Here is a 21,806-nt window from a genome sequence, read left to right as displayed (position 1 = left end):
CGGATGGCACTTCCCAGGCTCTCGCTGTTGAAGCTCCGCGGTCGTCATGGAGTTGTCGGGCGAGTACGTCGGGCTGGATGGGCAGCAGCAGCTTCTGCGGGTGCCGTGTGAGGCGCCGGGCGACGCGGACCCTTTCCAGGGCCTGTTGTCTGGTGTGGCCCAGATGAGAGAGCTGGTGATCGAACTCTTCGGCCCCCTGGTACAGCAGGAAGCGCAAGACCAGGAGGCGGCGGCTCCAGAAGAGGCCGTGGACGGTGAGCCCTGAGAAGGTGCTGGAGCGACAGGAGGGCGGGGCAGGGGAGCCCGGGTAGTGTGGCCGACTTGGAGAAAGCCAAGAAGAATCCAACTAAAAATTGTTATCGTGTTATCTGGGCTGCTTCTACTTAAGCGTTTTCGCGACTCTTTCCATTTATGCCACAAAAAAACAAAAACAAAAACAACAACAACAAAAAACCAAACAAACCCATGCTGAGTGCCTAGTACTCTGCCAGGCACTGGGCTCTGCTCTTGAAAAAGAATGAGGTGAATGCCGCTCAGTTCCTGGCCTTGTGGAACTCTCAGGCTGGTGGGGTTAGACAAGTAAACGTTTACTACAGACTAGAAGTATGACCCCAGAGCCCTCTGTAAGTACTGCAAGCTCCAGAGGACCCAGGAAGGCTTCAGAAAAGGGGCATGACTTTTGAGTTCGGGGTTGAAGGATGAAAATGAGCATTCCCGGGGTTGAAATTACAAACATGTTAGGGAGACTGCCATCTATCGCAGAATAGGTTCTGAAGACGTCAATTTAAGGAGTTCTAACTCCCAGGGACTCCTTGCCCCTATCCCATTTTAGAAGGCACAGTTTGAAAGGAGAAATAGGAAATTCAGGTGAATACAAAAAAAGGTAGGTACATTTTCTGCCCCGAGCTGAAGAACCCAAGAATTAAATTCTGGAGTCAGGACTTAACCCCTCTAAAGAGGGGCTTAAGCTGTACTGTACTGTACTTTTTTTTTTCCATCTTGTTTACATCCTGACAGTTACAGATAATGTGAACTCAGACCATTATACTGAGTGCAGACAATATTGGTTCCATGAATATGTTAATTGGGTGTCGCCACCTACCTAGAAAGTGAAGTCCTGTTTCTTGGCTCCAGAAGTACTTCTCTAATCTGTTGAAAGTGTTGTCATTGGAATATAGCTAGAGCTATTTCTTAAAATATCATCACTTACTGGAAAAATAACTGCCACCTATTCCATTAATGGCAGGTCTGTAATATCTTTGTATTGGAGAACATGTTTTTGTATATTAAATGAAGACCCCATAAAGCTTAGGTTTGAATTTCCTTTGTTAAAAGTAATAGAGATTGAAATGGTGCATTTTGTGTTATAGGAATTCTATCTCAACAAATGTCCAAAATTTTAAAATTATAACAATTACTAAAGAAAAGTGTTAGAACTCTAAAAAGTACTAAGTAAGTGAAATTGGATTACAAATAATCCAGTTATCAAATGTGCAAAGGATTTGAATAGACATTTCTCCAAATGAGATATACAAATGGTCAGTAAGCTCATGAAAAGATGTTCAGCATCACTGGCCATCAGAAAAATGCTAATGGGGCGCCTGGGTGGCTCAGTGGGTTAAAGCCTCTGCCTTCGGCTCAGGTGATGATCTCAGGGTCCTGGGATCGAGTCCCGCATTGGGCTCTCTGCTCAGCGGGGAGCCTGTTTCTTCCTCTCTCTCTGCCTGCCTCTCTGCCTACTTGTGATCTTTAAAAAAAAAAAAAAGAAAAAGAAAAATGCTAATGAAGACCACAATAAAATACCCCTTCATGCTCACTAGGATGGCTATAATCAGAAAGAACAATGACAAGTGCTGGCTAGGATATGAAGAAATTGGAGGCCTTATACATTGCTGGTGGAAATATGAAATGTTATACCTTCTTTGGAAAACAGTTCGGCAGTTCCTCAAAAAGTTAAACATAAAGTTATCATATGACCCAGAAATTCCACTCATTCCATTCCTAGTTCTGCACAAAGAGAACTGGAAACGTACGTTCACATGAAAGCTTATTCATGAATGTTCGTAGCAGCACTGTTTTATAATAACTAAAAATTGGAAACAGCACAAAAGTCCATCACCTGATGTGGATAAACAAAATGTGGTGTATCCATCAGTGGAGTACTGTTTCAACAATAAAAAGGCAGTACCAATAAACACTACAGCATGAATGAACCTTAAAAATATGTTGAGTGAAGGAAGGCAGACAAAAAGTCCACATATTTTATGATTCCATCTATATGAAATGTCCAAAATAGACAAATCTATGGAAGTAGAAAGTGGATTAGAGGTGGCCAATGGCTAAAGGGAATGGAAAGTGGTTGTTAGTGGGTGTGAGATTTCTTGGATGATGAAAATGTTCTAGAATTAAATAGTGGTGACAGTTGCTCAACCTGGGGAATATACAACAAATCAATAAATTGTACACTTCAAAATTTAAAATCTATCATCCCTTTTTTTGGAGATATAATTCATATACCTTAGAGTGAATTTTATGGTCTGTGAATTTTATCTCCCAAAAAAAGTGATAAGAAAGATTTCAAACACCAAAATTCTTGAAATCTTTTTAACCATACATACTTTAATCTGTTATATGCATGATTTTATTAACCCTTAAAGTTGAAATATTATTATCAACCATTTTAGCAGTCTCTTTCTTTGAACCACCAAACATATTGTCATACAACAAATATTTATTTTAAAAGGTGATGATGAAGATGATGCAGAAGATGGAAATAACACTGATAACAGAACTAACTCAGATGGACCATCTGCAAAACGGCCCAAACCACCATCTTAAGAGTAGCTTTTATGAAATTTTAAAGGCTGCTACTATATCTGAATTGCCACAGAGTGACATTTAGGAAAGACTTGCGCTCTAATCTGGAAAAGCATTTGTTTTATTCTCCTGGGACAACTTTGTCAAAGCAAAAAACGTTTCTTCTGTTTCCAGCAAAGAAAGATACAATAAATGTTTAGAAATGAATCTGTTTTCTTGAATGAGAAGTAAATTTCAGACCATGGAAATAAAATAGAACACTTAATGATGTATAAAATCCTCTAAGTTGGCAACTGAATTTTTATTGTTTTCTACTTTTATTGAATGAAATTGTGTGATGTCTACATCTTTTGGCTTCTGCTTGTTATAAAAAATACATGTCAGTTCTTGGACAATAACATTCGAAAGAACCATGTGATACGAGCAAGTGGTGAAAATTGGATATTAAATTTAAGAACGGCAATTCTGTGTAAGGAGGAGGAAAACAGGAAGAGAAGTACTGAAGGAGTGAGGTGAGCTCTTGAGAGAGACCCAAGGAAACCTAGAATCCCCACTCACACCCAATATTCAGACCTCCAGAGACGATACCATTCAACAAATATATATTTAACTTGTACCTGAAGAGAGCAAAGTTGGGTGTGATTTTATGCTGTAACATGTTATGTATATAAACACAGATGTAAGTCTTTAACTTAAACAATCTATGTTGACTCTAACTTAAGGTATTTCTCATCCTGTATCCATGCTTTGATTTTGCTTACTGAAGTACGATTGAATCCTTTAAAATACATATATATTCCTAAAATGTGTGTGTGTGTTCCTTCGTGCTTGTCAGTGGGACGAAGACATTTTTTATTTACTGTGCATGTTTCCTGATTCATTTATGTAGCTAAAATGCAAAGAAATCAAGTAGCATGCATGTAAGGAAATACAAATAGTTACAGAATCTTAGAAGTAACCTTACAGGGGTGCCTGTGTGGCTCAGTGGGTTAAGCCCTCTGCCTTCAGCTCAGGTCATGATCCCAGGGTCTTGGGATGGAGCCCCACATCGGGCTCTCTGCTTGGCAGGGAGCCTGCTCCCCCCGACCCCGCCGCCTGCTTGTGATCTCTGGCAAATAAATAAATAAAATCTTTAAAAAAAAGTAACCTTACAGATTATATGATTTATTTCTGAAATGAATTGAATCTTAGAATAGGTGTTTGTCAGGCATCTGGATGGCTCAGTCATTAAGCGTCTGTCTTCAGCTCAGGTCATGATCCCAGGGTCCTGGAATCAAGCCTGGCATCGGGCTCCCTGCTCGGAGAGAAGCCTCCCTCTCCCTCTCTCACGCCCCTGCTTGTGTTACCTCTCTCACTGTGTCTCTCTCTGTCAAACAAATAAAATCTTAAAAACAAAACAAAAAACCTTGGGGCGCCTGGGTGGCTCAGTCGTTAAGCATCTGCCTTCGGCTTGGGTCATGATCCCAGGGTTCTGGGGTCAAGCCCCGCATCAGTCTCCCTGCTCTGCAGGAGGCCTGCTTCGCCCTCTCCCACTCCCCGTGCTTGTGTTCCCTCTCTCACTGTGTCTCTCTCTGTCAAATAAATAAAATCTAGAAAAAGAAAAAAACCTTTAAAAAAATTACCAAAAAAAAAAAAAATTACCATAGTACTTTCCCAGTTACACATACTGAAATCTATAGCTTAGAAGGTACATGCTATTAAGGAAACTGAATTTAGATACCTTTTAATATCTATTTTTTTTTAAGATTTTATTTATTTATTTGACAGAGATCACAAGTAGGCAGAGAGGCTGGCAGGGGCATGGGGAAGCAGTCTCCCCGCTGAGCAGAGAGCCCGATGCAGGGCTCAATCCCAGGACCCTGGGATCATGCATGACCTGAGCCGAAGGCAGAGGCTTTAACCCGCTGAGCCACCCAGGCACCCCTTCATATCTTTAAAGTATTGTTTCACTTGGAACATCAGCCTTCCACTTAAGCGCATTTATGTAACCAAAGCAATACCAAATAGGAAAAACAAAAGAGCAGCTAGAAAACGTTTGGGGTTTTTTTCTTATTTGAGAGAGGGGGAAAGACAGCACAGGGGGGATAAAGGGGCAGAGGGAGAAGCAGACTCCCTGCTGAGCAGAGAGCCCAATTCCAGGCTTGGTCCTGGAACTCCGGGATCATGAGATGAGCTGAAGGCAGATGCTTAATTGACTGAGCCACCCAGGCGCCCCTAGATATTGTTTTCTAAATAGAAATTTCCTTGTTTAGTTTGTGATGTCTCTAATGTTGGCATTTCTACTCAGCTATTGACTTATAATCTTTTTCTACGTATAATCCTTTAAAAAAACAACTTGCCAGCATAGTTAAAATAGTTGATATATTTTTAATTTTTTTTTCTTTTTTAAAGTTTATAATTTGGGGGCACCTGGGTGGCTCAGTCAGTTTAGTGGCTGCCTTCGGCTCAGGGTCCTGGGATTGAGCCGCATGTAGGGCTCCCTGCTCTGTGGGGATCCTGCTTCCCCCTCTCTCTCTCTGCCTGCCTCTCTGCCTACTTGTGATCTCTGTCATATAAATAAATAAAATCTTTTAAAAAATAAAGTTTATTATCATTTTTTCTTAGTAACCTCCACACACAACGTGGGGCTCAAACTCATGATCCTGAGCTCAATAGTCACATGATCTAAGTCATCCAGGTGCCCTAAAATAGTTCATATTTTTAAAGCAATAGCTGAGCTTTGCTCCTGAATATTTTGTTTTCCTTCTTTGTTTAGTAAATATATTTATAAAGAAGAAATTTCAGGATACTTGCTCTTACAGTCCAGTGTTTTAAGGTCTGGGTTATAGGTTTGATTGATCTTTTCCTTAATTTTAATACTGAATTCTAACTCTAATACCGCCTTCTTGATACGTGAAGTACATGTGTGACAAAAAAATATCAGTATGAAGGACCAGTATAGAAGAAATGGCTTGCCTGGTTTTCTAATCTGCTGCCTTCTAAGGGTACAGACATAAGCCATAGGCAAGCAAGACAGTTAATCTCTGAATTTTTTTTTGAATTTACTTTTGTACAGGAAAGTCAGCCTCAGGGTACTAGATAAAAAAAAGCTTGACCCCAGACTTAGATAAATACTGTGAGGCATTGAGTGTAAAATGTGAAATATATGGACATATGCAACAAATTGTTTTTCTAGAAGTGCTTTTATGTTATATTAAGAAATAATGTGTATTTTTTTAAAGATATATTTATTCTAGAAAGAGAGCACATGAGTGGGAGGGGCAAAGGTAGTGGGAGAGAGAATCTGAGGCAGATTCTCTGCCAAGTGGGGAGCCCGACTTGGGGCCCAGTCCCGCCACGCTGAGATCAGGACCTGAGCCCAACCAAGAGTTGGTCACTTAACCAACTGAGCCACCCAGGTGTACCAAGAAATATATATATATTTTTTAAGATTTATTTATTTGACAGCACAAGCAGGTGGAGCAGCAGGCTCCCCACTGAGCAGAGAGCCCAACATGGGGCTCAATCCCAGGACCCTGGGATCACAACCTGAGCCGAAGGCAAATGTTCAACTGACTGAGTCACCAGGTGCCCCAAGAAATACTTACTTAATAGAGTTCCATGGAGCCTATTATAATAGGTTGCTGTTTGTAATTTAGGAAGTTTGAAGATTTTTTCACAAAATCACTTGGGAAAAAGAGTACTTGGCTGGCTTAGTTGGTAGATCATGCAACTCTTGATCTCAAGTCATGAGTTCAAGCCCCATGTTGGGCATAGAGCTTACTTTATTTTTTCATTTTTATTTTTTTAAAAGATTTTATCTATTCATTCGACAGAGATCACAAGCAGGCAGAAGCAGGCAGAGAGAGAGGAAGGGAAGCAGGCTCCCCGCTGAGCAGAGAGCCTGATGTGGGGCTTGATCCCAGCACCCTGGGATCATGACCTGAGCCGAAGGCAGAGGCTTTAACCCACTGAGCCACCCAGGTGCCCCTAGAGCTTACTTTAAAAAAAAAAAAAAAAAAAAAAAGAATCTTGGGAAGGGGTACCTGGGTGGCTCAGTGGGTTAAGCCTCCAACTCTTGATTTCAACTCAGGTCATGCTTTCAGGGTTCTGAGATAGGTCCCACATAGGTCTCTGCACTGGGCTTGGAGCCTGCTTAGGATTCTCTCTCTCCCTCTTCCTCTGCCCCTCCCCTGTCCCTCCATTGTCTCCCTACCCACTCCTACCCCCAAATAAATAAAAAATTTTAAAAATCACTTGGGAAGAAACTTTACTTTGAAAAAAAAAAAAAGATGGGGGCACCGAGGTGGCTCAGTCATTGAGCATCTGCCTTCGTCGTGATCCCAGGGTCCTGGGATTGAGCCCCACATCTGGTTCCCTGCTCAGCAGGAAGCCTGCTTCTCCCTCTCCCACTTCCCCTGCTTGTGTTCCCTCTCACTGTGTCTCTCTCTATCAAATAAAGAAATAAAAATATTAAAAAAAAAAAAAAAAGAAATGGGAGGAAGTGGGAAAAGAATATGGGAGGGAATCAGTTTTATCCCATTTAGAGATAGTGTTCATACTCAGAGGATTTATGCTTCTGCAACTAGTTGCCTTTCAAATCTCGGCCAAGTGACCTCATTTGCCTGTCTAGTTCTTCCCGTCCCTTAGGTTTCAACTGAAACATTTCCTACAGACTTCTGGCTTCCTAGACAATGTAAGGCCCACCAGCTGGGTGTTTCTGTGGCATGTAGCCCCCTATACTTCCCCCCTTCATATTAGGAAATGTATTCAAATTATTCCTTTATGAATATTATGAATAATCCTTTATGAATATATGTAATTATTAGAATTATTTTAGCTACTCAAGAATTTTTAAAATTTTTTCTAAAAAATCCAATTGATAGTAAAAAAAAAAAATTTTTTTTTTTTGAGAAGGCTGTACTTTCAAAGGAAATAAAGTTTAGGTTTCCTTCCAAATGAGAAAATCAGTTGGAGACATCTGTGGCCCTCAGTTTAGTGTATAGTACTTTAATACTAGTTCCTATTCAGCCTATTAAAGATACGTCTATTTCTCAATGAAATTGCTCAATCTGAACCAATATAGAATATCTTATGTATATAAAATAGCATTCATGCATAAGACGTCCTGAAAACCTAGACTTTTTAACTCAATTGTCAGTCACTATGTTATGATAAAATGTTTATAAGAAATTCCTGTTTGAACTTACGGTGGGGCAGTGAAGCACTGCAGAATTCAAAACTATTGCCATAAATGTAGCAGGTGACAGTTACAAGTAAAATTTACATGTTTGAGGAAATTGATTATAATCATGTTGTGATAATTATTTCCTGGATTTTTTTTTAAATTTTATTTATTCGACAGAGAGCAAGAGATCAGCGAGAGATCACAAGTAGGCAGAGAGGCAGGCAGAGATAGAAGGGGAAGCAGGCTCCCTGCTGTGCAGAGAGGCTTGATCCCAGGACCCTGAGATCATGACCTGAGCTGAAGGTAGAGGCTTAACCCACTGAGCCACCCAGGTATCCCTATTTCCTGGATATTTCATGTAAAATCCTCATCAAAGGGCACCTGGATGGCTCAGTTGGTTAAGCGTCTGACTCCAGCTCAGCTCAGGTCTTGATCTGAGGGTCATGAGTTCAAGCCTGGCATTGGGCTCCATGCTGTGTGTGGAGCCTTTTTTTTTTTTTAAAGATTTATTTATTTGACAGAAAGACAATGAAAGTGGGAATACAAGCAGGGGGAGTGGGAGAGGGAGAATGCTGGGCTCCATCCCAGGACCCTAGGATCATGACCTGAGCCAAAGGCAGATGCTTAACAGACTGAGCTACCCAGGGGCCCCTAGAATCAAGATTTTTAATGAAAAAACAAAAGCACAAAACGATTAAAAGAAAATGGAGTAATAGTTTTTTATAGTCTCAGAGTGAGGAAGGTTTCCTGAGCAAGATTTTTTTTAATACAGAAACCATAATAGAAGAGATTAGTAAAGGTAATTATAGCATAACGAAAAATTTGGAACATTTTATTAACAAGGCTAAAGGACAAAGAGAGAAAAGGTATTTTGTATTTTCAGCACAAATAACAAGAATTACTGCCTTTTATAGATCTCATGTGTACCAATCAGAGAGACCATAGAAGTGGGCAAAGGAAGGGAATGTCAAGAACATAAGAAAAGAAATCCACATGGCTTTTAAATGAAAAAAGGTGCTACTTCAAATAAAATCAAAGCCACAATGTTATACCATTTTTTACTTTTCAGACTGAAAGATCAAAAGTTTTGATGCAATATTGAACTGGAAAGGATGTGAGGGCTATATAATACTGATGGTGAAAGTGTGATTTGATACAAGCTCTTTGAAAGCCAAGTGGGCACTTCTGCCAAAATGTTAGAGTATTGTTCTTTGACGGAGCAATTTCATTTATAGAAATGTATCCAGTGATAATAGCACACACGTGCACAGATCTATTTACAGCACTATTCATTGTAGCATCACCCTTAGTAATAAGACTGTAAAGAACCTAAATGTCCACTTGCAGACCCTAGTTAAATAACAATAGAACCTAAATGTCCATTCTCAAGATGCTAGTCAATTAAATAAAAATAGAATATTAATATAATAATTTTGCACGGCCATTTAAAAAGACAAAAGTGTAGCTCTATGTATTAAAGAGCAATCTCTAGGATGTGCTGGTAAATGAAAACTAGCAAGATACAGAACAGTGTGTAGAATGCTACTCATGGAGGATTTTGGCTAGATACACGTCGGGTATCTGAAAGGATAGCCAGAAATCTGCTGAGCAGAGGGGGTTGGGTTGGGAATAACAGAGAGACTTTTTACTGTACACTCTTGTTCTCTTTGCATTTTAAAGAAACATATTTTGTATTTTTCTACACAAATACAGAAAAAGTTACTGTTCCTCAAAAGTTATTGAAACTGTTGGGCACCTGGGTGGCTCAGCCTTCAGCTCGGGTCATGATCTCAGAGTCCTGGGATCGAGTCCTACGTCTGGCTCCCTGCTCAGCAGGGAGTCTGATTCTCCCTCTCCCTCTGCCTGCTCCTCTCCCTGCTTGTGTTCTCTCTCTCTCTCTCTCTCTGTCAAATAAATAAATAAAATCTTTTTTAAAAAAAGTTATTGAAACTGTCAAATGATTTTTATTTATATTTTTATTTTATTTTTTTAAAGATTTTATTTATTTATTTGACAGAGAGAGATCACAAGTAGGCAGAGAGGCAGGCAGAGAGAGAGGAGAAACAGGCTCCCTGCTGAGCAGAGAGCCCGACGTGGGGCTCGATCCCAGGACCCTGAGACCATGCATGACCTGAGCTGAAGGCAGAGGCTTAACCCACTGAGCCACCCAGGCACCCCGATTTTTTTTTAAGTAAGCTCTATGCCCAAAGATCCAGAGTCACATGTTCTACTGACTGAGCCAGCCAGGCACCTCAATTTTAATTTAATAAGGGCAGACCAGCCATTAACAGTTTAAAACATTTGTCATGTAAGTAATTCAGGGCAAAAATTAACTAATCTGGACTTAAAAACCAAAACAAAGGGACGCCTGGGTGGCTCAGTCAGTTAAATGTCTGACTCTTGATTCTGGCTCAGGTCATGATCTCAGGGTCATGAGATTGAGCCCCAAGTCCGGCTCTGGGCTGGGCATGAAGCCTGCTTAAGAATCTCTCTCGGGGGCATCTGGGTGGCTCAGTGGGTTCAGGCCTCTGCCTTCGGCTCAGGTTGTGATCCCAGGGTCCTGGGATCGAGGCCCGCATGGGGCTCTCTGCTCAGCAGGGAGCCTGCTTCCCCATCCCCCAACCTGCCTGTCTGCCTACTTGTGATCTCTGCCTGTCAAGTAAGTAAAATCTTAAAAAAAAAAAAAAAAAAAGAATCTCTCTCTTCCTGTCCCTCTCAAAAAAGGAAAGAATAAAAAATCAGGGCGCCTGGGTGGCTCAGTCGTCGAACAGCTGACTCTTGATTTCGGGTCAGGTCATGAACTCAGGGTTATGGGATGAGCCCTGTGTTGGGCTTCACGCTCAGTGCAGAGTCTGCTTAAGATTCTCCCTCTCCCTCTGCTCCCCCCCCCAACTTGTGCATGCATGGACTCTCTCTCTCAAATAAATAAAGAAATAATCTTTTAAAAAATCTTTAAAAATCTTTTTTTTTAAATCTTTTTAAAAATCTTAAAAAAAGAAAACTAAAAAAAAAAAAAAAAAATCCAGGGACATCTGGGTGGCTCAGTTGGTTGAGCATCTGTCTTTGGCTCAGGTCGTGATCCCAGGATGGATCCAGCCCTGCATCAGGCTCCCTGCTCAGCGGGGAGCCTGCTTCTCCCTGTCCCTCTGACTGCTGCTGTGCCCACTTGTGCACATGCTCGCTCGCTCTCTGTCAAATAAATAAAATCTTTTAAATAAATAAAATAAAAATCCACATTTCCTATCTGACTACTACTTTGTCAGAAAAGGGAGCAGAACATGACTTCTATAGAGGTAAGGAAAGTGAGCTAATGTGAGGTAGGACGCTGTTTTTAAAAAAAAAAGGTGTTTCTAAAATGATGTGCCTAGTTTTTACCTTGAATAAGTTGCCCTCTTGCCAGTGCATTATTCTCAACGTATAAAATGAATTTTATAGTGTTGCCCTAACTCTCCCAGTTCTCAGGTGACCTTTTGGATCAGAATTGCTCTATTTAAAGACATGTCCCAGGGAACAGTGAATACTAGAATGTAAGCTTCTATTTAAAAAGTAGCAGCTCACATTGGGGCAGCAAGGCCATCGGGGTACAGTTTTAAATAGAAATTAAATCCAATGCAAGAAGAAAAACAGAATTTACTCCAGTGCCAAAAATTCTGCTGGAGATGGAACTAACTTCTCAAAACACATTATGATTTTAAGTGAGCCATTTACGGGGCCAAGGTATTGCCTTAAACTCCAGAGTGCCACAGTGGAGGGCTGTAGCTCTAAGAGGTCGGCATGACACTTGATGTTAGGTGGTTCAGAAAACTGTTATCTTCATGATTGTAACTTGAGAATTGCTCAAGGCTCTAATCTCGCCCCTTCAAACCTTGTTTGTAAGTGTGGTTTATGTTTTGGGTTTTGTTTTTTTTTTTTCCTGCATGAATAAGGAATATCCCAAGACAACCAACATCGTAACTGCTGGCAAAAATAAATGGACTCCATTTAAATCTTGGCCTCTGAAAGACTATATCACCACGTGCTGAAACCTAAGAAAGCTTAACCACTAAACTTATCTTGGACATGTGACAGATGGGACTTTGCACTTACTAGAAAATGTTAACTTTAACCTTTATGTTCTCTGGAGAGCAAACCAGATTGCTTTGCAGTCTAATGAAAGAGGTATTCAGTGGCAGTAAAAATCACTCATGTAGGGGCGCCTGGGTGGCTCGGTGGGTTAAAGCCTCTGCCTTCAGCTCAGGTCGTGATTCCAGGGTCCTGGGATCGAGCCCCACATAGGGCTCTCTGCTCAGCGGGGAGCCTGCTTCCTCCTCTCTCTCTCTGCCTGCCTCTCTGCCTACTTGTGATCTCTGTCAAATAAATAAAATCTTAAAAAAAAATCACTCATGTAATAAATAATTATGAGCACCTACTGTGTGCCAGGCACTGTTCTAGGCACAGGGTATACAAGAGTGAAGAGACAAAATCCCTGCCCTCATGGAGTTTAGATTCTGACAAAATGTGTAACATGTCGTGTGATGTTAAGTGCTGTGGAGAAAAACAGGGAAGGAGGATGCTTAATTTTAAACAGGCTGGTCAGAGGCGGCCTCATAAGGCTGACAACTGAGCAAAGGTCTGAAGACAGTGATAGAGCCTTGGCCAGGGCTGAGCAACCAGCCAGAATGTACACTGAGTGCGTAAGTCCTGAAACAGGTTTTTCTGGTACATTCTAGAATCAGCAGGAAGATCGGTGAGGCTAGGGTGGAATGAGGGGTGGCGAGAATAGTAGAAAATGAAGAAAATGGTCAAGAGCCTCTTATTTAGGACTTTGCAAGCCATGTTAAGAACTTTGAGTTTTATTTTCAGTAGGGAAGCTATAGGAGGGGTTTTGAGAGAAGTAACATTTTAAAAGAATCTCTTGCCACTTGTTTGATAGACTTAGAGGGGACTTGAACAGATTTTGGTGGGGAGAGAAATGAGGAGCTTGGTTTTGGATAGGTTAAATCTCAGATGCCTGGTGAGACATCTTAGTAAATGCCAAACAGGCAGCTGAATATCCAAGTCTGGAGCTCAGGAGATATGCAAGGTGGTAATATAAATTTGGGCACTTGAAGCCATGAACCAGGATAGGATGACCAAGTGGATTAAGTATAGGGATGAGAACATTCAGAAACTGGGCAGAGCCCCAGGGAGGAGCCAGCAAAGGAGACAGGAGAAGTTGAAGAGGAAGAAGGCAAACCAGGGAAGTGTCTAGAACTGGAGTAAAATCCGGTAGCTGCTAGCCACATGTGGCTGTTTGTACTAATTAAAATTTAAAATTCAGTTCCTCAGTCACATTAGCCACATCTCAAGGGCTCATTTCATGCAGCTAGTAGCTACTGATTTGGACAGTCCAGATATAAAACATTTCCATCATCACTAAAGCTCTATTGGACAGCAGTGATCCAGAAACCAACCGAAGAAAGTATCTCAAGGACAAGGGGTGAGTCTTGACCATTGGGTTATGTGTAAGTGACCAGTGACCTCTTGACAATAGAGAAGTTTGGGTAGAGTGAGAGGCAAAACCCTGGTATAATAATCTGGTTCAGAATAATCTGGAAGGGAGGAACTGGAGCCAGGAAATACACCTTGTTCCTGAACTTGGCCTCTGGCAGGCAGCCGCCTACAGTCTACTCTGTATGATCATGTCCACACTTGACACTGCCCCTGGAGTGGAGGGCCTGATAGGCCCCACGTGGGGCTCCCAGTGCTGCTTGCCCAGATCATCTCAAGTTGCCACAGAACAGCTCAGTTGGTTAAGCGTCTGACTCTTGATTTCAACTCAAGTCATGATCTCAGGTGAGATCAGGCCCATCGGGCTCAGTGTGGAGTCTGCTTGAGATTCTCTCTCCCTCTCCGTTGCCCCCCACTTTTAAAAAATAAAATAAAATAACTGGTGGCATCTTTAAAACTAGAAAAGTAACATAGTGACTAAAGCTCCAAGAATTAGATGTTTCTCCAATTTAATTATCTATTCTCTATCCTGGCATATTCAAAAAAAAAAAAAAATCTGGAATATTTCCATGAAAAACACACAACAGGTTTTACTTCATTTTAGATGTGGTTGCAAATAAGGTGACTTATTAAGCAACTAGGGGATATTAACTGTTTTTCTTATTTCTGGAAGCAGATATTATTCAATTATGAATTCTAGGATGCTTGTCCTTTCCCTAAAATCCCTGAAGCACTTCCTGTATTTCCATTTATCTAATCCTGTACTGCTTACTGTACTGTGATGTAAATATGAAATCAATAACTTGATATAATACACAGGTTTCCTCTCCATCAGCTTAACCTCCCCCTCAACGTAACCACTGGATTAATTTCACCTTTCCCTCTACAAAGAATGCTTGGAACTATTATAAATTTTTTTAAAGATTTTATTTATTTATTTGACACAGAGGGAGAGTGAGCACAAGCAGGGGTAGTGGCAGGCAGAGGGAGAGGGAGAGGCAGGCTCCCCGCCAAGCGGGGAGCCTGATGTGTGACTCAATCCCAGTACCCTGGGATCATGACCTGAGCTGAAGGCAGGCACTTAACCGGCTGAGCCACCCAGGCGCCCTGCTTTGAACTATCAAACAGCAACAGACAAAATAGGGATAATTCACAACTTGGGTAATTAATTCCTAAATAATCAAAAACATTAATCCTAAAAAAAACAAAACAAAAAAAACCCAAAAAAACAAAACCAAAAACATTAATCCTGCAATCTGAAACTTGGTAATTACATGTGGAAGTACTGAATTACTCCCACTCTATTTTAATACTTCTACTACCAAGGCAATTCTGCTCTTGAAAGATAGAGATGGACCGAGCACTTTCTAAATCCCCAAATACTAAAATTTGAAATATAAAAGATAAAGTCGGAAAAAAAAATAAATAAATAAAATAAATAAATAAAAGATAAAGTCGGGGCACCTGGGTGGCTCAGTGGGTTAAAGCCTCTGCCTTTGGCTCAGGTCATGATGCCAGGGTCCTGGGATTGAGCCCCGCATCAGGCTCTCTGCTCAGCGGGGAGCCTGCTTCCCCACCCCCACCTCTCTGCCTACTTGTGATCTCTGTCTGTCAAATAAATAAAATCCTTACTAAATAAATAAATAATAAGATAAAGCCTACTTTAATGAAAAATTACTACTTTATAAGACAAGTGATAAACACAAACCTTGCATTATATCAACCATTTATGAAATTTTAAAAATTGAAATAATTTTCTTAATTCTTTTTCAAACTACCACTGCCTCATGACTAATCAAATCAAATCAGAAACCACTCAGTGATTTTCCTCAAATTATCCTTTCTTCTGTGAAGCAGTATAACGAGGTGATAGGGCTGGGGGATCTGAAGCTAGACATCCTGAGTTCAAATCCTGACTTTTCCACGTCCTTGCTGTGTGACCACGGGCAAGTTATTAATTCCTGTGCTTCCTCTTCTGTAAAATGGCACTAGTACCAGCACGTACCTGCCGCATTGGCCTGTTGTGAAGAAAGATGGAAATCACTCAGAAAACAGTGATGGCAGTACGCATACTACTAGTTAAATACTCAAAAGATGCCAAGTGATTTGGTTATCTGACCCTCACAGAAACGGGTATTTCAAGCTGCTAACTACTGTGGACAGTCCGTGCACTGTATCAAAAGCTGTAGCATTTCAGTCACCAGACCTCTGGAAGAAGTAAAAGTAAAGAGAGATCGGTTACCTGGAGAAGGTTACCTGGAGATTACCTGCTGCTTTTGAGTTACAAAGGTACCTGCTCTTTACAGTAAAGCTTGCTGTGGAATGTTCAGCCTTCCACTCTAGTCAAGTGAGACTTGAACGCTGAGGTTGTTAGAACACTTTTAGGTTTTCAGTAGCTCATACGAGAAAAACCTTTCAATAATGCCATTTCCATCCTTTGGCATGGCCAGGCAGCCAGCACCGTGAAACATGTCATTTGTGAAAAGCACTACAGGTCGGTGGTTAGGACAAAGGCATCAGATGCCTGTTCATACCTCTCGCTCTGGTGCTTCCCAGGTGTGTGACCTGAACAAGCAAGTTACTTTACTTCGCCACCTCAGTGGCTTTATCTGTAAAATCTGGATGACTGTTTTCTTAGGGTTGTTGAGAGGATTAAATGAGTTAATTCATGTCAGCCTCTTAGAACAGAGCCCAAAAGAGTAAGCACCAAAAAAGATTATGATTATTAAAATCTATCGGTGTAAAACACTGCCTTGGTATTAATGACACAACTATGTAAAAATACATCTTGATCCCGCCCAGAAAAAAAAAAAAGGAAAAAAAATCCTAAAATCTGATATTTCCATGTTTTAGTTATTTGTATTGGTACCAGACATGAGGTAGTAAGTACAAATGCAAAGGAAGAAGTACACAGATCACATCTTCATGCAAATCACCTGTTGCCTGAAGACCTGAAGATTGGACCTTAGGCCAGAAAAGAAAATCAGAAGGATGACAACTGGTAGTACTTTAGAAGCGTGTCACACATCTGACAGGGACCAGACTAAATATTTCCACTGAACACCTTGTTTCCATCGTCTATGTGTTAAGATTTCTCAACTTTCAAACATTTAGTTTCTTCCCAAGTAATTTTTAAAAAACTAGTAGCATTAATAACGCTGATAATGCTGACAGCATTACCAAAAGGAAGCACAAGCTTTGCTTATCAAGACAGCCATCACCTCAGTAATTTTATACCAATTTCTCACAAACTGATAGCAAGCAAGCAGAAATAGTTGGCTTAGTTACAACAGGTTGAACTGGTGTCTGAAGAATTCTAAAGCAAGCCAAGTTAATTGTATAAAATTTAAACTTTATGACCATGTTTGGACCTTTTTACATTAAGCACAATGGAAATGTTCATAATCATTTTTTCCCCAAAGGAAAAATTTATGAATCATCACTATGTTGCACAGTAGAATAAAAATAGTTCAGGTACTTATTCAAGTTTCTAAAGAATGCAAATAACAGACACGATTTTACTTCCAAAATCTGAAGTCATCAACATGATTTTGTAGTACTGTATCTCAGGCTTCAACTTAAAAATTCATTATTATTCAGATAAAGATAGCCCCCTAGTCACACTTTTTAGAAAGCCTCTGCCCCACCACAACTTCCTGAGATCTGTGAAGAAACCGCAGTCTTGTGACCAGGCTCCATACGGTAGTGGCAGTTTTGTAACTGTAAGGAAAAAATGGTGACCGATTCTACGTATCAATCAGTTGTAGTCTGCTGATCTGATTAGAAGCCTTGACAAATGCCTGGTGGCGATTGCAAATGACTGCCAAGCATATGGGGATAATGCAGTAGCCCACCGTTTTGGGGTCAGCTCTTGTACAAGAATAAAGGAACAAAAACATCTGTAAATAAGGTATCAGAAAAATAACTGTCCAAAACCAAAAAGGCAGGGAGAGTAACCGAGCTTTCAAGGAGTGTGTCCATGTGGTTCCTTCAAGGGGCTCTTCCGGGTGCTGCTGAATGTGTTCCAAGGCCAGCCTGTTGTAAGTCTCATTGATTTCAAAAACATAGTAAAACGCTCCTGCACTTGCTAACAAATACAATCCCACTCCAATCCATCCCATCCTCTGACGGAAGTTCATCATTCTCCATGCTCTGTGCCTTCAAATTAGAAAAAAGAAAGAAAGAAAAAAAAAAGTTAGGGTCTAGTAATGCTGTCATAGCAACGACTCCCCATTAGTGCATTTAAGGTTTGAAATTATTAAATTCCCATTTACTAAGAAATGTAAACAACGCACAGCTTGTTGCTTTACGTAATAGTTACGAGAAAGTAAAGTTTCAGCATATTTTGAGAATGCTTTTTATGTAAGCCCCGCGGAATAAATAAATCTCTGTATCCGGCTTAAATAGGTCCAGCACACCTTCCCTTGAGAAACTGGAATTAAACTGGTTTCCTAAGGAACACTTCACCTTTATGGTTCAAATAGTTTCTGCCTTAACAGTACTGTTTTGGACGTGAACACTCGATTCCACAAGTCAAACCAATGTCGGAGCCCCCACGTTAAGACAGTAACTCTTAAACACTTACAGTGGTCCCGAAAATCTTCCTGTTCCCACGGCAAGCGTTAAAGAGTCACTCAGTTCTGAATATTCGGGTGGTTTTGGCATTTCAGAGAAAGCCACCATAAGAGAAATCCCCGGGGTCACCGGCTGGGAGAAATGGGAGCGCCGCCAGCCTGGAGCACAAGCTAATTGTGATTAAGCACAGCGTGACTGCCGCCAGTCACGCGGCGGCCCGGCCCCTGTCGCTGCGGCCGGAGCCCGAGCCGGTGTCACCCGGGCCGGGTCGGGAGGCTCCCCAGCACCCCCACCCCGGGCCTCCCGGGCAGCCGGCCCCGCCCCCCGCCGCGCTGCAGCGCCGGGCGACCCAGACCAGGGCTGCGCGGGCGGCGCCAGGCCCGGGCCTCTCCGCCTCGCGGCGCCGGGAGCCCAGTGCGGGGCAGCGGCCACCGGCCGAGCCTGCAGAGACGGGCAGCTCCCGGATCTCACCTTCCTGTCCCGTTTGGCCCGCCCGCCCGCCGTCCCGGATGCAGCCACAGTCGGGACTTCCGGCTTGGGCCGGAAGCGCGCGCCCTCCGTCCCGTCGCGACGCCAGGCCCCCTCCCGGCGCGCGCCCGGGCTCCGCTCTAGTGGGGACGGGGGCGGCGGCTGCGGCCGCGCGGGCCCCGGCGCGTCACTTCACGTGGGCGGCGGTCCGGGCGTCTTCGGGGCCGCTCGGACCGGCCACCGGTGCCTCGCGGCGGACGGCGGCGCGGCGGCGGCGGCGCGGGCCGCCATCCCCCGGTGGCGCCGAGTGCTGGAGAGGCCGGCGCCGGCGACGGTCCGGGGCGCGGACACTGGATAGCGGCGAGGGGCGCGCGAGGCCGCGGAGAGGGTGAGACGCGGCTTGTCGTAGTGGGGCGGGCTGGGAGGTCGCCCGCCGGTGCGGGGTCGGCGTCACTGACCCCTGCCGCTAACGCAGCTGCTTTGTGCTCGCAGGCCTCGGGTCGGGACGTTGCCGGCACTCAGCGGGGGTGCCGCGGAGAAACGCCGTGCCTCGCGGCGGCCTCAGTCCCCCGACCGGATTCGAATGTCAATCCGTTGTTCGGGGCACCATGACGCTGAGGCTCTTGGAAGACTGGTGCCGGGGGATGGATGTGGACCCTCGGAGAGCGGTGTTGGTTGCCGGCATCCCCCCGACCTGCACGGTGGCCGAGATCGAGGAGGCTCTGCGGGCCGGTTTGGCGCCCCTAGGCGAGTGCAGACTGCTCGGGAGAATGTTCCGGCGGGATGAGAACAGGAATGTGGCCTTGGTGGGGCTGACTGAGGAGACGACTCATGCTGTGGTCCCTAAGGAGATACCTGGAAAGGGGGGTGTCTGGAGAGTGATCTTTAAGCCCTCAGGCCTGAATAATGAATTGTTAAGCAGATTAAATGAATTCTTAGAGGGCACAAGGCTGGGGGAGCTGACCAGAGCTCGTGGGTATGGAAACGACCCTTTTTACCTAGGCCAGAACATGATCCCAGAGGTGCAGGCCCCTATGTTGGCCCGGGCCTTAGAGGAGGCTCTTCAGCCTGTTCTGCAGTACCTGAAATACAAAAAGCTGAGCGTGTTCTCTGGCAGTAACCCTCCAGAGCCAGGAGAAGAAGAATTCGAATCCTGGCTGTTTCATACTACTGAGATGATGAAGACATGGCGGGTGTCGGATTTGGAGAAAAGGCGGAGATTGCTAGAGAGCCTTAGAGGCCCAGCATTTGATGTTATTCGTGTCCTCAAGACAGACAATCCCTTCATTACAGTCGCTGAATGCCTGCAGGCTCTTGAGCAGGTATTTGGGGTGATTGATAATCCTAGGGAATTGCAGATCAAGTATCTGACCACTTACCAGAAGGATGAAGAGAAATTGTCTGCTTATGTGCTAAGGTTGGAGCCTTTATTACAGAAATTGGTGGAGAGAGGAGTAATTGAGAAGGATGTTGTGAATCAGGCCCGCCTAGACCAAATCTTAGCTGGAGCCGTCTGCAGAACCCTTCGCAGGAAGCTAGCTCTGCCACAGGATGGCCCAGCCCCTGGCTTACTGCAGCTCCTGGCGCTGATAAAGGAGGAAGAGGCAGCTGAGGAGGAGGAGGCCCTTCTCCAAGAAGGGCATTTGTCCTGAATCTTAGGCAACCAGGAAGGGAGAGCTGGCAGCAAGCAGAGTGTGAAGGTAGAACAGTGCGTGTACTCATGATAGACGTTAATCAATCCCTTCCTTGCGCGGGCCAAGGAGCTCATTCTGTACAGTTCTCTGTCTAAATCCTTTGTCATTTCTGGGCCTGTTTCGTGTCTCCCAAAGGTGTCCTAGACTAGGAAGGTTGTAGTTCTGCACTAGTATTTATGAATATAGATTTACTCCTGTGAATTTATCATACAAAATTGTACAGAGGGTCCATCGCTGTGTATGCATGTGCTCTGAGATGTTAGCTCATGTGGTAACAGGTGCAAGGGTAGTGTGTCAGGTGTGATGATGTATCAGAGGTAGTTTTTAGGTGTGTATTTCCCTACGTTTATTATGAAGATACGAGCAGTGGCTAAGATACTAAGTTATTTTCCGTCTGAATCACAATTCTGTTGATTCTGTACAGTCCAATTCAGTCAGGATCAAATGCTGAGGTTGATAAGTTTGCAGCTGTCACCTCTAACCCTGGATTTCTGATACATGTCATCAGAACATCTGGTTCTGAATGTCATTTTAATAGATGTTATAAAATGATGTATGTGAACTTATAAAATAAAGGAATGCTAATACAATGACCTTTTTAAAATCTGTTTTATTTATATCAAGATTCCAAGAGAGTTTTCATTTGAACAAAGAGTTCCAAAAGCATAAATCTGAAAAACAGTGAGGTTACACAATCTTAGTCCCTTGGCTATTTTCCTCTTAGTGCCCAGTGGGTGAAGAGTAGTTTTTTTCCTTTCCTTTCCTTTTCTTTTCTTTTCTTTTCTTTTCTTTTCTTTTCTTTTCTTTTCTTTTCTTTTCTCCTTCCTACATTCCTTCCTTCCTTCTTTCTTTCCTTTCTTCCTTCCTTCCTTCCTGATTCATTTATTTTTGAGAGAGAGCAAGAGTGAGCAGGGGAGAGGGAGAGAGAGAATCTCAAGCAGTCAGCTCACTGAGCACAGAGCCCAATGTGGGGCTCAATCCCACAACTCTGAGATCATGACCTGAGCCGAAACCAAGAGTCAAATGCTCAACTGATTGAGCCATCCAGGTGTCCCTAGGGAGTAGTTTTCTCAGTGAGGTTGCTGGAGGGACTTTCGACTGATGTACGAGGGAACGAAACAAGATCGAACACAAATTAGGGCAAAGAATGGATCAGAGTGTCAAATTTGCAGAGTGAAATGGAAGAAATAAAGGTACTATGCTTCTCTGCGATAGACTGGACTAAATTAAAGTTTCCCCCATGTACTTTCTTGTTGAATCCTCTTAAAAATCCTGCAATAGAGGAAAATCCAGTTTCTCACTTGTGGAAATGGGCACAGAGAAGTTAAAAAATACTTGCCCAAGGGGGCACCTGGGTGACTCAGTCGGTTAAGCATCTGCCTATGGCTCACATCATGTTCCCAGCACTCTGGGATCAAGTCCTACATTGGGCTCCTTGCTCTGCAAGGAGCCTGCTTCTCTCTCTGCCCCACCGCTCCCCTTGCTTGTGCACACTCTCTCTCTCTGACAAATAAATAATAACTTAAAAAGGAAATACTTGCCCAAGGCAAAACAACTAGTAAGTGGCGGGTCCAGAATTCTGTCCTCTGCCCTACTGCAAGGCCTATATGCTTTCC

The 21,806-nt window shown here is 43.1% G+C and overlaps 3 protein-coding genes across 4 annotated transcripts; 2 read left to right on the top strand and 1 right to left on the bottom strand.

Moving 5' to 3' along the window:
- Positions 1 to 8: 8 nt before the first annotated feature.
- GON7 (GON7 subunit of KEOPS complex) lies at positions 9 to 3,951 on the top strand. Its single transcript, XM_080808917.1, has 2 exons — positions 9 to 254; positions 2,744 to 3,951. The coding sequence occupies exons 1-2, from the start codon at positions 47 to 49 to the stop codon at positions 2,836 to 2,838; spliced, it is 303 nt and encodes a 100-aa protein (XP_080665043.1). The 5' UTR covers positions 9 to 46; the 3' UTR covers positions 2,839 to 3,951.
- A 12,837-nt stretch (positions 3,952 to 16,788) lies between these two features.
- LYSET (lysosomal enzyme trafficking factor) lies at positions 16,789 to 18,545 on the bottom strand. 2 transcript variants are annotated; one of them, XM_080808858.1, is made up of 3 exons: positions 18,500 to 18,545; positions 18,039 to 18,186; positions 16,789 to 17,611 (listed from the first exon to the last, which is right to left on the bottom strand). In XM_080808858.1, the coding sequence occupies exons 2-3, from the start codon at positions 18,134 to 18,136 to the stop codon at positions 17,200 to 17,202; spliced, it is 510 nt and encodes a 169-aa protein (XP_080664984.1). In that variant the 5' UTR covers positions 18,137 to 18,186; positions 18,500 to 18,545; the 3' UTR covers positions 16,789 to 17,199. The 2 variants fall into 2 exon arrangements, with proteins under 2 accessions (XP_080664984.1, XP_080664985.1); XM_080808859.1 differs by lacking the exon at positions 18,039 to 18,186.
- MOAP1 (modulator of apoptosis 1) lies at positions 18,170 to 20,784 on the top strand (the record flags this gene model as incomplete). Its single annotated transcript, XM_080809767.1, has 4 exons — positions 18,170 to 18,184; positions 18,234 to 18,548; positions 18,641 to 18,884; positions 18,989 to 20,784. The coding sequence occupies 4 exons, from the start codon at positions 18,170 to 18,172 to the stop codon at positions 20,146 to 20,148; spliced, it is 1,734 nt and encodes a 577-aa protein (XP_080665893.1). The 3' UTR covers positions 20,149 to 20,784.
- Between the last annotated feature and the right edge of the window lie 1,022 nt (positions 20,785 to 21,806).

This window comes from Martes martes (assembly GCF_963455335.1).
Source record: "Martes martes genome assembly, chromosome: 7".
Classification (NCBI taxonomy): domain Eukaryota; kingdom Metazoa; phylum Chordata; class Mammalia; order Carnivora; family Mustelidae; genus Martes; species Martes martes.
Note: the sequence above shows the minus strand (reverse complement) of the source record. Positions and strands in the feature narration are given on the sequence as shown.